The sequence below is a fragment of the Cylas formicarius genome, unplaced genomic scaffold (genome assembly GCF_029955315.1).
Source record: "Cylas formicarius isolate icCylForm1 unplaced genomic scaffold, icCylForm1.1 PGA_scaffold_9__14_contigs__length_23061073, whole genome shotgun sequence".
Lineage (NCBI taxonomy): Eukaryota > Metazoa > Arthropoda > Insecta > Coleoptera > Brentidae > Cylas > Cylas formicarius.
The window spans coordinates 6239964-6256413 of NW_026844365.1; the positions used below are offsets into that span (position 1 = coordinate 6239964).

Below are 16450 nucleotides of genomic sequence, written 5' to 3' on the forward strand. Positions count from 1 at the left end.
ATACTTATTCTTACCGATTAAAACAATATCGACTTGCTACAACTTTCTCGAGGTTCCTATAACTGACGTCACAAATGCAGAAAATTTTTATTTTAAAACATTGGAAAATAAAAGGAAAACAAAGAAAATCTTTTAAAAGTGGCGTAAAATTATTTTTTATTATTTATTTACAGAAAAAAACCAGATAAACCGTCATGGCTTCTGATTGAGTGCGCAACTGTTTTCTCTAATGTGATCGATGCAATAATAGGATCAAGTGATTACCATAAAACTTTTGTATCAGTCTTCGTGTTACCTTCCCTTTTAAAAGGGGTAGTTAATGGGGTGTCCTCCTAAATAGGAGGAGGTTGGCGACTAAAGCGGCAATCTTCACCTTGGAAGTCGCAGATCGTAACGGTTCCATTGATTTTTACGGTGCCGCTTCCTTAGATCTTTCAAAAAGGGATTTCTTCTTCTGCCAGGTGCTCTTTTTTCGTCCATTCATGAGCTGCAGTAATTATCATTTGTCACCACGCATAATATGACAGAAATATTGGAGTGTTTTACTCTTAGTGGTATTGGCGAGTTTGGTTTGTGTGTTCATAGACTCTATCTATCTACAGGAGCCTCACTCGTTTATTTCAAAGGCTGCTTTACTTTTTATCACGAATTCTGAGACAGTCTATACATCACTGGAAATACATAATATTCTAGCAATCTTTTTCGTTGTTCTATTCAGAGATTACTGTTAGACAGAAGTGTTCTCATTCTGAAGAATACTGTTAATCTTGGTGTCTTGTCTCCCCACTCTTCTGTGTTTCATTCACTTTAAGGTTCTAACAATAATCGGGGAAACAGCGATCCACAAAGATTTCTAAAAACGTGCACTGAGTCACTTGAACTTAATTGTACAAATTGAAGCTTTAAATTAAACTTGAAATTTTTTACGATTCCTCATTGTATAAAATAAATAACAAAACTGTTTCGAAAACTTATATCTCACAGTCCTGTCAACCTCTTCATTCAACTGAAATTTGAATAACCACAATGTTCCGAACTTTTTATCAGATAATTTTTGTTGTGCAATTTGCTTTCTCTGCCTCAAATGTTTTCATGATTTCAAATCCTTTCCTTTAATTTGATATGATTGTTATAATTATTGTTATACAGTTTACTATAAGATATAAGAGATAAGATTTTATGTCGTACGCCCTGCATATCTTATTACAACGGGGAAGACTATTTACTAGTTGAAATACTAAAAGGATGCCGAACTTCCATTGTCTTTATTTTTAACTTAAACAACGTTTCGGACAGTTGCGTAAGATGTGTAAATTAAAAATAAGACAATGGAAGTTCGACATCCTTTTGGTATTTCTACTGAATCAGTGTCTACCACCTTTAAGCTACTTACTACTTACTAGCTATTGCCTACTGCTACTTTAAGCCTCAACCTAGGATTCTGTAATACTCAATTAAGCACTGGAACGCATTAAGCACAGTTGAAATCTCACTAAGAAAATGTTGTTGGCGCACCTGGAAAATTTGCAGCCAATACTCGAAATAAGTCGTCGACAATAAATTCCGATTGCTTACTTGGCAGCAAATCAAGGTCTCCCGAACGGACAAACAATACCATTAGAGAAGCATGGTGCGGAGCCAACCTAGCGGGCAAAGATAAAAGTAAATCTCGCAATAAATAAAATCTACTTGGGAAGCATCCCTGCAAAACGTACGACATAAAGGAAACGCTGAGGGGCTTCCAAAACATGTTTTTTTTTTTACGGTATAATACACAGGGCGAGATAGTGATATAAATTATTTCCCATTTCAGAATACGTTTATTTTGAGAGGTTTTATTTGCGTATCACTCTATAGGGCGAGTCCCACATTTGTTTTCAAAAATTAGGGAAAATGAAATATTTGATTAAAAAAAAACTAGACCTCATCTTTCAGCTTATCCAGTTAGGTCAGGCTGGTTGAATATGTTCAATCGATATAATTCAATTTGCAAAACCTTTCAATGTGCGACACTGCTCTATCTGTACAACTAAATTAGATTTCGGACGGACGTCCGCAATTTCAATCTCCGTCCCTTCACTGTGCCCCAGTATCGAAAAAAACATTTAAAAATATCTTTCTCATACCAAATTGCAAATATGATTAATCAATATGCTCCCTTGATAGACTTTCCGCTAAAGCTATTGAGACTGAAAAATAAGTTTTAAAATTGCCTTTTGGACAATCACAATGTATACTAGCAAGATTTCACTATAGTCCCGTATAGAGAAAAATGGACCAGACGCTAAAACGGAAGCACAAAACACGGTGATGTTATGCTGGCAAGAGGAATGGGACATAGATGATGGTACAGCGGAATGGAGTAAAAAGCTAATTCCAAATATAAGACCCTGGTTTAAGAGACGACACGGTGAAGTAGATTTCTTTCTTACACAAATACTCACCGGGTACGGGTGCTTTGAAGCCTACTTCAAACGTTTCAATCTGGCCGAAACCGAGGAGTGCCTTTATTGCATAAACGTGGATACGGTTGAACACACTCTATTTTTCTGCACAAGATGGAACATGCAGCGGAATATAGCAAAGCAAATACTCGATCACATAAGCCCAGACAACCTAGTAGAAAAAATGTTAGAGTCACCGAGAAATTGGGACCACGTCTGCAAAATGGCAAAGCAAATACTTTCTGCCAAGAGGATAGAACGGCCAAATCTTATACAAGCTCGCTGAACCTTAGTCAATAGGAGACCGAAAGATCATAGGGCGCGAGAGAACATCACGCGCGTCCGGACGACACTCCATCTGAAGTAATGCTTATTGTTATAAAATTGTTATAAAATTAAAAACTAAAAAAGAACTCGAGTGAGATTTTCACATCAAACCCCTTACTCGATGCACCGAAAACTCGCAACCTCAGTTAACCCTATTAACGTTGCGTCAAAGCGTTACACTACCCACTATACAACAAAGTTAGGAAATTAATTGGTTCAAAAGGATGAGGCACGTCTCATTTAGCAATAGGTTTAGAGAAGCGTGGTATTACATATTAATGAGGGGATAGTTTCCGATCAATCAATCATTTGTTTTTGTCCAACTATATAATGCCGTGGTAAAATAGTGGTAAATGGTCAGCTAATAAACAATCTTTCATCACGCATAATTCTATGCTGGTTGAATAAAGCTTACTGTCAACATGTAAAGTCAGTATTATTTACTATTAATTTAAATCCCTTAAGTAAGGTTAACTTAAGCTCTGGAGAAAACAACAACCAATGCAGGAGGAATTCACAAGATTTGGAAATAACAGACAATAGACTATTATTTTTGGGGTTCTGAAATGGCCACCAGAGCAAGTAGTCGCCATCATGAATTCTAAAATCCTTTTATGCAAAAATTTCTTGCATTAATCATATCCTTACTAACATAATGGCAAGAGAAATGAAAAATAAGAAAGAAAAATTAAGTTTATTAACTTTTTAACGTTTTAAGTAATAAATAGAAAACAATAAAAGAAATAAACAACACTTTTTCCCTCTAAATGATGTGCGTATCTGACAATACGCCATATAGTTCATGGCTGTCAAAAACTCTCTTAATTATATCCCTTTTTAAATACTCAGGGTTTAAATTTATCTAGCGCTTAACACACTAACATTAAAAAAGTTTAATCCGGCTGCCCAAGCATACATGTTGGATGTGCTTTCCCAGAATCATCAAAACGGTGTGTGCCTAAGTGGGTATATGCAGCAAATTATCCCAATAGAAGACGGTATAGCAGATTGGCATTTAGTTGTTTCGGTAACTTATTTTCGAATCCTTAAGAAAGCGTTTTCCTTGTTCTTCGGAGTACACACTCATTTTATCTTTAAATTAGTCTAAATGAGAATGTAGCATAAATTTTGAACTTTGAACTCTTCCAGACACTTGATCATTATTTGTTTCATTTGTGGTTCAACGAAAATACCCGTTATTAATTTCAGTTTCAGATAATTAAGGAATGGCGACATTTTGCACGATTGCTTCCGATTTCCCTTTATATTTTGCAATACGAAATTCGATTCGATCAGATAATGCACTGAATCTGCTGTGCTACACCCACCATTTCAAAATCACCGAACACTGGCCACTGTTATTTTGTGCACTTCAATTTTTCTAGTGTTATTTTCACGCTGTCATAGCTTTCTTTCAACAATAAAGAATGTGCTAGAGAAAGGCATTAGCAATTCATTTCTGTTTTTGAAGCAGAACTGCTTTTAAACTTTTTGAAGAGCTATAGGTAAAAAACCTCCGTCGGATGCTGCGAAGGTTATTCCAATTGTCGCAAGTAATTCGGTCATGTTGTTACATTAACAAATACCGGCTTCTTTTGTGAAGAACCATGAAAAGCTTTTATGGCGCTCTCCTCGTGGACCTAGAATTTCCGCTTTACTCTTGGATAGGTTCAAGTCTCGTTAAATTCACTTGGACTGACAAAATGTGACTCAGAAGTTTGGGATTTTATCATGAATTCATTACCATCAGTGTTAGTTAGTGGTATACCGGATTCTGTTGAACTTTGTAAGGCTTCAACTTCAGAGCTATCTGAACGTCATGACACATGGTACCGGTGCTGAGGTTGAAAGAAGATTAGGATAAAACACTTTTTTCAGCATTTTCACCGGATCAACGCTTACTTGGATTAACTATATAAAAATGACAGTCATGGACGTGATCACTAGGTTCCCTCCAAGCCCTGGCGCCGCAAACCTCATGCATCGGTTTTGTACTTTTTACCAAACTAAGAATAACATAAATACGACTATTATGATTTTTTTTTCAAAGATACTTCCACAGGCCACTATAATGCTTTTTACAAAACTTCTTGAAATTGCTGACGTTTCGCCAATCATCCTGTTAGCTTCTTCAGAGCTTGACTGAAACTGGCTCGCATTTACTCTGTACCTGCGTATGCATTGTTTGAGGGGGGCGCTAATGCTTATAAATAATAAAACAGTTTATTTTCAGGTCAATCAAAGCGCTGCCATATATGCTTATAAAATAAGTTAATGTATACTTATCGACGTAAATCAAATATGATGTAAAACTGCTTATTTTTAAATTTAACGTTTATGCAATCTTATAATAAAAACTGAAATAGAAAAATATTTGGATATTGGATATTTTAACTAAAACGTGTTACTATTTACGGATATGTTCCAAATCTCGAAAAAGCTTTAAATAAAAATTTACGCGATTGACGCTAGGTATTATTGCAGTTTTTGAAAATCCTCGTAGACGCCGTAGTCCTGGTTATGAGTTTCCGAGGAGAGTCATGAAAGATGCACCTGGTGAGCTGCTGGGCCGCCTTTGTCTTGGGGTTTGCAGGCACGCTCGTAGTGTGCTCGGTGGCTTTGCCCTCTGTCATAAAAATAGGTGAGTGACACTGTAGACGATCGGTAGTGATGTAGTTCACACGTGATGAATGGTCGAGAACACAAACAAATATTATATTGGTTATAAATGGGAAACTTTACTCTTGAGAATAGAAACAGCATCGCTACCGCCATCTAGTGCCGTGTAAGAAACTAATAACGAAGTTTAGAACCAAAAAAGGGATTTGCGGACCTCGTTCCTGCCGAATTTAAACGATAAGTCCACGGAAGAAAGGGAAATAATTATATGATATGAAGAAACCAAAAACGAACTTGTACTAACATGATTTAACATACTGTGGACAAAATTAATAATCAAATATAATACCTATTATGATGGATCAGATCGAATTTCTTAGGTTGTTTGGAAAGATTCAAAAAATTTCTTATTAATTATTGTGAACATGATTGGCAATATTTTCTGTAGTCTTAAAATAATAATCTTCAAAACCTTGGAAGCTACGCTCTTGCATATTTGGTTGTAAAAGAGCAAAAAGCAAAATACAATTAAATGCGAAGCTTTCGGTGATAGGTTTGTTGATTTAGAATTCAAAGTAAAATTATTATTTGCTTGATATCTTTGACGCATCTCCTTTATTAACTTCACCCAGGTATTAAACAATTCTGGACTAGCTACGGGATTTGGGAAGCGATGCTTGGATTCATTGTTAGTACCCCGACAATTAATCCCACCTTAGTATATAGGAGAAAAATTGAATCCTGAAAGAAATATTAACAGTGCTAAATAACACTACTTAATATGTTCAATAAAATGTAAGACAGAAAATTAAACTTGAGATGAGAGATGAGAGAAAAGAAAGTCACTGCAACAATGAAATGAAAAAAAAAAGAACAAAGCACTTCAGATCTTCACTACTACGCAACATAGTCACAAAGGCGGACGGCACCAGTGTGATTTCTTCCTGGATTTAAAGAAAATGCTCGAAAAATGCTTTACCATACTAAAAATGTCGTATATTGGCATGTGGTTATGTAGTTAGTAGTGTTGTGGTCTTAAGAAAACTAATCTAATTTACATCAAAAAGTCGCTTCGACGTTTTTCAATTCCAAACGGGAATTCTGCTAGTACATCGAACCGTTTCTGCGACTTGAAAACACGGTAGTTTCGGAATATATCTCGATTTGCTTCCAATAGTTTTGAAACTTAATAATTAATAGACGCTGTCAAGTTCGGCAAACATTATTCGGGTCCGTCGCAACGTTTATCGACGATCTTTTCCAATCGGTCCGATCCGGAAGCCGTTTAAAAGTCGCCGCAAAGTCTCGACTTAAACGGAACGCGACCAATTTGTCAATTATTTACCGTTTTTTACAAAAACGATGTCCAAAGTACGCAGTAATCCTATCAGACCGAGAATATACCGGGTGTCTCACTAATAACGGTATTAGGAAAACGGGCGGTCCTATAGTCCAAGTCAAGTTAAGGTTGGACAAGGAAGAAATTCCATTAAATTAGTGGAGTAGAAGTTCTTGGGGTAGTATTTAAGGCAATAAAAGTCCCCACCCCTAGAAGCGTGGCAGAGTTCCTAACAACCACCCCCAAGGTAAATTTTTTCGCTTTTTGTCGAATAACTCCATAATTTTCCATGTCGAAAAACAAGAAAAAAAAATAAATATTATGTATAATATATATAATTATAAAAAGTAAGATCATTTTTTAAATGCTGTTTGTAAAATAAGGTCAATTTTCGTATCAACGGGTGTATTTGATAGAAAAAAGTAAAAAATGTCTGTTAATATTATTCGGAATAATTAATAAGTAATAATATAGTCAAATCTTCATCTCTTTTGCGCTTATATTTAATTATTTAAGTTTTTATTGCATAATATGCTATTAACACAGGGAACGGTCATTAATTGGTTTTAGCTGGACTTTAATTTATCTGCTGCTTGGTGTTGAGCCTTAGTAATGACGTCTCCTTGAATAACCGTTCTGGATTAGATCTTCTTTAATCCGTTGTTGCTGTTGGCCTATATGTATAGGTTTTCTGTAAACGGAGGTATTAATCTGATCTGAATCCGATCCCGTGACCATGACATAGCGGTTACGAGTAAAATAACTGATAGTTGGTGACAATTCTTCCTTGTTTTGACACTTGTCCGTCAATCCCAATTACAATGCAAATTCAAATTAAAGACTCCACCAATGACCAAATGTTACACATCTTTGAGATGGCATATTATCCCAAAAGAGGAAATTATTTCAAATGTCGAATCTGTCCTAAATAAACTGCCATATCAAACAGATAAAGGGGATGCTACGCAAGTGAATATCAGGAACAAATTGAATATATTTTTACAGACGGATCCTATCGTCAACTTAAAAACGATCCCACGTTATCTATGGAACAAAACCTTAAATCTATCACTAAGGCTTCTTCTCTTTGAGAATCCATAAAAAAGTATGTCAGCCCTCATGAATTTAAAATTCCTCGTCTCTACGAGCTCCCTAAGATTAACGAAGCAGGATTGCCCGTTTGTCCTATTGTCAGCGTCCAACACATCCTCTAACAAAATATCCATTACAGGGAAAACGGATAGTTGGGTACTTAATAGCTTTTGTTTCATTGAACAACTAACCCATTTCATTTCCTTGATCAATTAACACCCATTACATTATATCCGCGGAATATTCTGATTAGTTCTCCATACCTTTTATCTAAAACCAAAATTACAGAAACGCTACGTTGATGAAACTTTTGTTATCTGGCCTCATATATAAAAAAAATGGTAAAACGTATGTTCAGATATAGATCCGATATAGAAACTAATAACAATATCCCATTCAATACAAAATTAGTTGCAGAAAACATACGCACATAGACCGATCGATACCTTAATGCATTGTCACATCACCATCCGACCCAATTGTTAACTATATATTAATTTTCCTTCACAAAATACACACCACAACCTTCAAAGACGAGTCCGAAAGCAACCCCGCTCTTGCCACTATTGTCCTCCCTTACATTCAAAAAATCACTGACCACTCACCAAAGAAAAAATTCCGTTTGAGTTTGTAGCATTCTATGCATATGCAGCAAAGAATACATTGGAGAGAGCGGACGAAAAATAACAACTAGACTGAAAGAACATGAAAGAGCCTTAATTTATGCGCAAATAAAAGTAAATTCTTGAATGTAATGAATTCTTCTACCAAGCCCAGAAATCCGGAATATATATAAATCGGAGTTTCTTTGAAATAAAAAATTTATTTGGTAATTACTATTGGCATTTTTTAAAATATAAAAACACGTTATGATAGACTGCAAAGTATTCACAGGCTGATACGCCAGATTCCCCCGCCCCCGCACCCTGAAAACAGTGATCACATTTCTTCAAAACTTCAAATACGTCGACGGAATAATAGGAAATTGGTGGGCCGAAATTCAACAAGTATTTATGCCCAAAATATCCCCTCGCGGTGTTAACAACTTTAAACGAAATGCAAATTGATATGGAAATCCGCACTTCTAATGAATATTCATCACTTGAAGGCTGACGCCGTTTTATTTACAACCGCAGGTAATCCTTTGTTTTGCAAAATCGTCTCATTATTCATATTATTCACATCGTAACGAGTTCGGTAATTGAAAACTAGCGAAACAAAATCTGAAAGGGCTTGGTCACACGGCCGGAGGCGTTTCCTTTTCGTAATGAAAAGTAAACCTCGTCTCTGAAGAAAAAAAATCTTTTGCATCAGGCATGTTATGTGACGAACATTGGAAATGGAGATTGAAGAATCCGTAGGCTTTGATTTAATTCGAGCACAAACTTCTTTCTCAGGCAATTTCTTTTTTGCTGAAAATTGGCGACACTGTCAGCAATCTCATCTCCATACCTTGCCGTTCACAATCCGGGGCCTCTTCAGCTGTACAATAATAATATGCAATATACAGAAAAGCATACAATTTTATAAAGCAGATCTAAAGGTTTACAGGAGAAATTCGAAGGGCGTTTTCGATTATTGACTACTACTGAAAAAATATGTTTACAGAATATCGCAACCTATATTCTCTTAAGGCTAATTCTTGTGCAATGTCCATGAAGATCTAAGCGTTCTCGAATACTGTGGAAAGCAGTTTTTTCTTTGAAGAAAAGTTGGTAACAACTAAATGATACATAAAAAGTGTGTAGTTTTGACCACGCTACAATTTTATGTTTTTTTTTTTATTTCCGTGGATGTCTTGTAAAAATGAGATGCGGTTAGAAATGCTATTGCGAAAATTAAAACCCCACTACATGTTTACAAGGGTTAGAGAATGTTTTGTAGTTGGTAATAAGTTCTATTTACTTGTATTACTTGTAAAAAGTAATTTTTTCTCAAAAATTACTCAAAATTACGCAACGTAACGACAAAAAATGCTTAAAACCAGGAGATTAATTAGAATTTTTAAAAATTTTGGTAGCACTAAATTTCAAAAAATTAAGTTGGTTGCTATGCTGGGACAACGGAACACCCTGTATACATAAACAAAATGTTAGGGTCAAATAATTTTAGTATTTAACTTTTTTTCCTCAGTGTCGGACTTATTGAGATAAGGAGCATATTAGATGGCCAATCTTGCTCGAGCAAGCGTTAATGTTTTGGGGAACAGAATTCAAATATTTTACTTCATGGTAACTAAAAAATCCCTGAAGCATGGCCCAGGAACGGTCCCAAAGTCCCTATAAGTCGTGGTCATATGTTGAATATCGGAGCTTCTGACCAGCTTATCAAGTAAATACAAAAACAAACCACCATTCGTCAGCAAAACTTTCTTATTGCAGTAGCTCAAATCCAACAAAGTACAAGTTCAACAAAGTACAGCCATACCGAAAATGCTTGACACGGTTCTTATTTTTACAGTGCACTAAAAAAATACGTATCAATTTTTTATTTTTTCTGCATTAATCCTTCATTTTTAAAAGGCCTTCTGTGACGTTATCCGATGCGCTCCTTCTATTAGCTTCTATTTCCCCAGTGCCCTTTTGTACGGTTGTGTCTATTCCATAGCATTGGAAGTTTTGAGTTCTCCATCCGTTTGACGTGTCCGTACCAAATCATTGTTTGATTTCCATGTTATCTGTCAGAATCTCGTGTATGTTCTTTCTTTCTACTACTTTGTTGTTTTCTCGAATCCAGATATTCTTAACGGTCTCCCAAACACGTCCATTTTCACTGAATTTACTCTTCTTTTATTATCTTCCGGCAATCGCAATGCTTCTGACCCATATAAGAGGCCGCTCTTCAGCAGCGAGTTGTAGATGCTGTATTTTCTTCTTTTTAAAATCTCCTTACTCCAAAATACTCCATTTAAACCTCTAATAATTGTCCTTATCTGGCTTACTCGTGTAATGATTCCTTTGTTTTCAGTTCCATGTTGATCAAAGGTCATTCCCAAATAATGATATTCTTGGTATTAGTCTAGTTCTATGTCAGATGGAACTTCTTTCCGATTTTAATTCTAGATATTGATTGGCTGTAACACTTCAGAATTGTTACTTTACTGGAATACGATCCGGTAGTTCCGCGCCTACATTTTAAATTCTAAGCGCCTTTTTTTCCTGCCTCACCGGCAAACACCTGATTTGTTCTGACGTCCGCGCTACCAGGCTAAGAAAGTCGTAATTTAATTCGCTTTATTTAGTTGTTATTACCAATGTTTCATGTATACACTTCTTAATAAATGGTCTCCTTTTAGCTTTTGTTACCTTTACCATTCTATTCACTCTTTAAAGAGTCAGTAAATTTTCCGGCTCGTTTTCGGAATTTAGCCGCTGTCGGCTTATACGCGGAAACTTTATAGGGTCCTTGCAGCACTCGTATCTCCTTGAAGCCCTGTACTCGCCTTAGAGCACCCGTACTCCCTTTAGGAGGGCTCGCGTTTCGGAGGCTTCTGGATTGACGTATTCGGGGAGGATCCAAACTTCGAAGTTCCTGTGTTCTCTGGATATTGGAGCACATTTGAATCATTGCGTAATAAATAACGTAGACCAGTTTTCATCTGTCTCTTTTTTGTCCCCTTAACCTTCACGACTATCTTATATCGATCGTACCGATTTAAATTTAATGGTAGGTTTCATCGTTAATGTTCTCTTTTTTGTAAAACATCTGGTTCCTCACACCATCTGAGAGACTGGAAGGTCTGCTACTTCCTGGCGCCCTAAGGATAAATAGTGCTATATCTTCTTTATAATTCGTGGACCCCCCCCCCCATCGCTCCAGAACTCTGAGCACTACGGGTAACTACGGGTGTTACGGAAGGAGGTGTCTGACCTCGCGCAGATCTATCAAGTGAGCCGGTAGTCAAGCAATGATTCAAATGTGCTCCAATATCCAGAGAACACAGGGAACTTCGAAGTTTGGATTCTCCCCGAATACGTCAATCCAGAAGCCTCCGAAACGCGAGCCCTCCTGAAGAGGGTACGGGTGCTCTAAATAAAGTGAATTAAATTACGACTTTCTTAACCTGGTAGCGCGGACGTCAGAACAAATCAGGTGTTTGCCGGTGAGGCAGGAAAAAAAGGCGCTTAGAATTTAAAATGTAGGCGCGGAACTACCGGATCGTATTCCAGTCAAGTAACAATTCTGAAGTGTTACAACTCCCCCCTTCCAAGAAAAGGACGGAAATTCTGTAAAATTTACGGACGATTAGCGACACATGTGAAGTCTATATTTACTTCTCAAAAAAAAGGAAAACAAAAAACAATCATCCAAAAAAAAATTCTAAGAATAAACGAGGTAGAAAAAAAAGGACAGCCAGGCAATTAAGAAAGTAATTAAAGCTAGCGAAGGCACTAATTAAATTAAAGTGTTATTGCAAAGCTAAACACGACAAAATCACTAGACATATGACGATCGACTTAAAACAAAATTAGTTTTCATCTGAACGATTTAGACCAAGAGGTGCGTGGCATGGCGATACAGATTATTTACTGCTTTAATAAGGGGGTTATTTGTATTTGTAAGTTCTAGTGACATTAGATGACCTTCCATATTGGTCAATAAATTGGTTTATGTAGTATACAGTATCCTTTCTATACTCCATACTCTGCTGCTATCTGGTCCCTGAGGACCACAGAGTCTACTAACTATAGTTTTCGCACTCCAAACTCAAATAAACAATCACCCATTATGAATTGATTAATAAAGAGCAATATCTCAGCTAAAATAATAGTAAGTGGTCAAAAACGAAAACGAAAAAGCCTGTAATTGAAACAAAATATGACTACCACAGATCCAATATTATCCGGTTTGTTTTTTGTTTCGCAGGTGCAATCTTTACCGAGCAACAAAAAGGCGGTCCGGCTGAAACAGCTTTCAAGTACGCTGTGTACAAGATTAACAGGGACAAGACGTTACTACCGCACACCACCCTGGTTTACGACTTGCAGCATGTCCCGTCGGACGACAGCTTCCACGCAAGCAAAAAAGGTTTTCCGTTTCACGTCTTAGGATTAAGTATAACTATTTCAAACAATAATATTCATTACAGGTTAATACAAAATGTAATGCAGAAATAATTTATTAAATCCGAGATTTATTTTTTTTATTTATTTATTATTTTGTGAGTAGCAGAAACATTAATAAGAATGAGTGTTAACCAAAACTACTTTATTTTATTTCATCTGAGAGGACTTTGTTAAATGGATGAGAAGGCCACTTCTTTTTAATGATGGTACAATAGAAATATGCCATATGTTACTAAAATCTATTATGCACATTAAGACATTCGGAAATCTTTAAGTAATTAAAAAATTCTGACTACTTAGTACTATAAAGTACCTTGGGATTTCATTAAACACAAAATAACCCAAAAAAAAAATTCTATTAAAAAAAAATCCCAGGGACTGATTGTGATCAGCGTCTAGATGATAGCTGTGAAGACTTTCGTCAATAACTTCAAATGTAACCCTCGATGGGACCTAAATATCAAAATGAAAGAAAACGCCAATTGAATCATGGTGTTTTAGTTACGGCCAATTTTTTTTGCAAGGGGAACGAAATTTTCATATTTTTGCCCATAACCGTCACATGCTGTAGATTTTTGATATACCATGGACAAATAAATTGTGGATTAGAGTCTCGCCTATTTTCTGATGCAAGAACTTTTGCATTCGAGAGATTGCATGTTTCCGGGTACCCCTGGTTTGTGATTTTTTTTTTCATCCACCCACTTCCCCAGCCAAGTTTCAATAGCTTCTCACCGAGGACCAAATTCTATTTCTCCACGGAATATGAAATATTTCCATCTTATTTACCAACTCACCTCCATTGTAGTAGCATCAAAATTTTAATCCTTTTGTGCTGCTGGTGTTCGAGAAGGTTTTTAAAACCTCCTAGCTTTTCCTATGGGATACGAAGGTCAGCCTCTTCTTAGAATCTTTAGTAAGAGGCAATCTATGCGGCTTGCCTTCACGAGCCGTAGTGCAATTGAATTTTTCTATATCGATTGTCCCTGTGCATTTTTATCTTGGTTAGATTTGCATTATTTAAAAAAGATTTTTCTGATCAATTCAACTCATACACATGATCCATTTAATACGCCTCAGCAACCAATTGTTTCTTTTTATTAAAAGTCTGGCGACCTTGTATATTAAAGATTATACTATTTCCATTTTTAATAAGCTGGTTCACTGAAAACAGGGTTTATGTTATGATGGTTTTTGACTTTCCAACAAAGGTAAATATCATCCCTACATTCAACAGGAATCATTGTTTTATTGGCTGCTATAATTTCTGTGGTCTGAGTATTTTTATGAGGACCATGGGAGTTGTAATCTCCATATCATTCATGACGTCTGTTTTACCAGCCTTCTTGATTTGTTTGCTTCTTCAATAGAAAGCACTGCTCACTGTGATATCACACTCCATACCGGGTCTTGATGGTATGTGGTTATGGCTATACCAGAATGCCCGGTTAGGACTACCATTGGCAGAAATTGTTTTGCAAATCCAGCCAAGATCAAAGAAATTGTTTCAGTCAAGTTCTAATTGGTATCATATGAGTAAATTTTCCTGGTATCTCTTCTACTACTGCCACTTTTTGTATTACACGGAATGTTGCGGCTTACGCGTGGCAATAAACACAAATCGTCCGTCAGCCATTTGTAAGCGTCACCCGTTACCCCCGCAATCAATCCACTTTTTATTCGCAAAATGGCACCGCGACGTTGTTTTCCTTTCTTTCCGGGCCATTTTTTTTTGCCTACGAACGGCACCAAATTAACGCGATCCTTGGATCCTTTTCGCAGTTTCCTTTCGTAGCGGCGGGATTAAAGTCGGCGCGGAGAAAATGGCGACAGCACCGGAAAAAAAGAAGCCGGAAATAACAATTTCAGTTGGGCGAAAATTACTTAAGTTGTAGTCGAATTTCTCAATTTTTGGTTAGTATTGTATTGTTTTATATTAGTTGTATTGCAATCGTAGAGAAATGAAAAACTGAAGTTATTAAATTGGTAATAATGTTATCTTTCAAAGGAAGAAAAGTTTCAAACATTTCACCCTTTTTATTCCAATAACAATATCGTCAGATTAATACTAAATGAATGAAACCAAAAGTTTCATTCGAAAAAAGTGAACCGTTGTTAGAAATGAAAATGAAGACATGAATATTTTGCTCGATTTTGGAAAATCCCGAAAGTTTAATTTAAATTGCACACAGACAGAAGACAATGAGTCCGACAGCAACCCCATATTTGTTGTTCTTCCTTACATTTAAAATATCACCGACCACACATCACAATATAACGTTATGTGTATCCACTAGGCTCAAAGAGGATGAAACAGACCTAAAACCAAGCGGTTGCTGAACAAAATCATGAAAAATCATGGATCATCATAACTAATGAGATAAAACTAAAATTCTGGGATATAATCATCATACAAGCATCTTTCTTGGGTTCCAATATCCCAATTATAGACCTCGCTATCTTCGATCCTCTCTATAATAGGGAATTCGTTTTATAGGAGCGGACCAAATTTAGAATATCTCGAAATTACTTTGCACCGGGTCCCATCAATTGCGATTTAATTACCGATCTGATATTGCCGCCGCGACATCTAGCGAGCTTATCGGTTAATTAAAAGCCAGTTAAAATCGCATTTAGAAAATAAGGTCGTCCGAGCCTCGCGATGAATATCACTTCCGCTTTCGTATATGTGTAACTTAATTTTCCGGATCTAAACGGGAAATTTTGTTGGTCGTATATCATTTTTCGAAGGGTTTTTTTATTAATGACCTTGTCGCGATGGGCGTTTCGCTACGCCCTTCGCGATCGTGATTTCCGCTGAATAACGGCTTTTTCGTGAAGTGTGAGATAGTTTTCGTTTAGTCCCGAACATTGCGAATATGTAAGACTCTCATCGAAAAAAAGTCGAAGTGTTGTGGGCATACCGCGGATCTAAGGGTGTACATTGTGATTCCCTTTTTGTGTATAATTACGTAGATTCCACTAGAATACTTTGGAATTCCGTTAAAATTCTTCGTTTTTCGAAAAAGCGTTCCACTCGGTCTAAACATTTAAACCAATTCAGGGGCGGCTCGTACTTATGCGCTGCAGTGTTGCAGAACTCCCAAAAAAATTAGTCCTTACGGACAAAACATTTTTTTTGTCAACAATAAATACTAGTGGAATAATCAACCTATAATCGCACTGTGTAGTATTCCTTATGCAATTCATTCCTATACCGAGCACGTGACCCTTGCTTATTTCAAAATCGCTAAAACCTTTGGCTTTGTGGATCATTGGTTCCATGTTACGGTGCCCAATTAACCTCAAAAGCAATAATGATATAGGTCGATACCTGAGAGTACATAGTTTCCTAAAAAGGCAGTCGGCTGGATACAGGACAAAGAGGTCAAAATCGCTAACTCCTCAACAAATTACTGAGTTGCTTCAATCGCCTGATGATAAATGTTCTTTTAAAGAGGTTTGTGGACACAACGTCGAAATGTAAGGTTACGTAAAATATTTTGCTTCAGGTTGGATTAATTTTTGGCATGATGGGTGCCTGTCGTGGGGACGAATAATCA

General features: G+C 36.5%; 1 protein-coding gene across 5 annotated transcripts in view; it reads left to right on the forward strand.

Moving 5' to 3' along the window:
• LOC132707057 (glutamate receptor ionotropic, kainate 2-like) overlaps positions 1 to 16450 on the forward strand; it is a 55020-nt gene that overhangs the window by 1237 nt on the left and 37333 nt on the right. For all 5 annotated transcript variants that reach the window (XM_060678708.1, XM_060678707.1, XM_060678711.1 and 2 more), the window contains exons 2-3: positions 5256 to 5412; positions 12688 to 12849. In XM_060678708.1, coding sequence (XP_060534691.1) covers positions 5319 to 5412; positions 12688 to 12849 — 256 coding nt within the window. In that variant the 5' untranslated portion in view covers positions 5256 to 5318. The remainder of the gene's footprint in view (positions 1 to 5255; positions 5413 to 12687; positions 12850 to 16450) is intronic.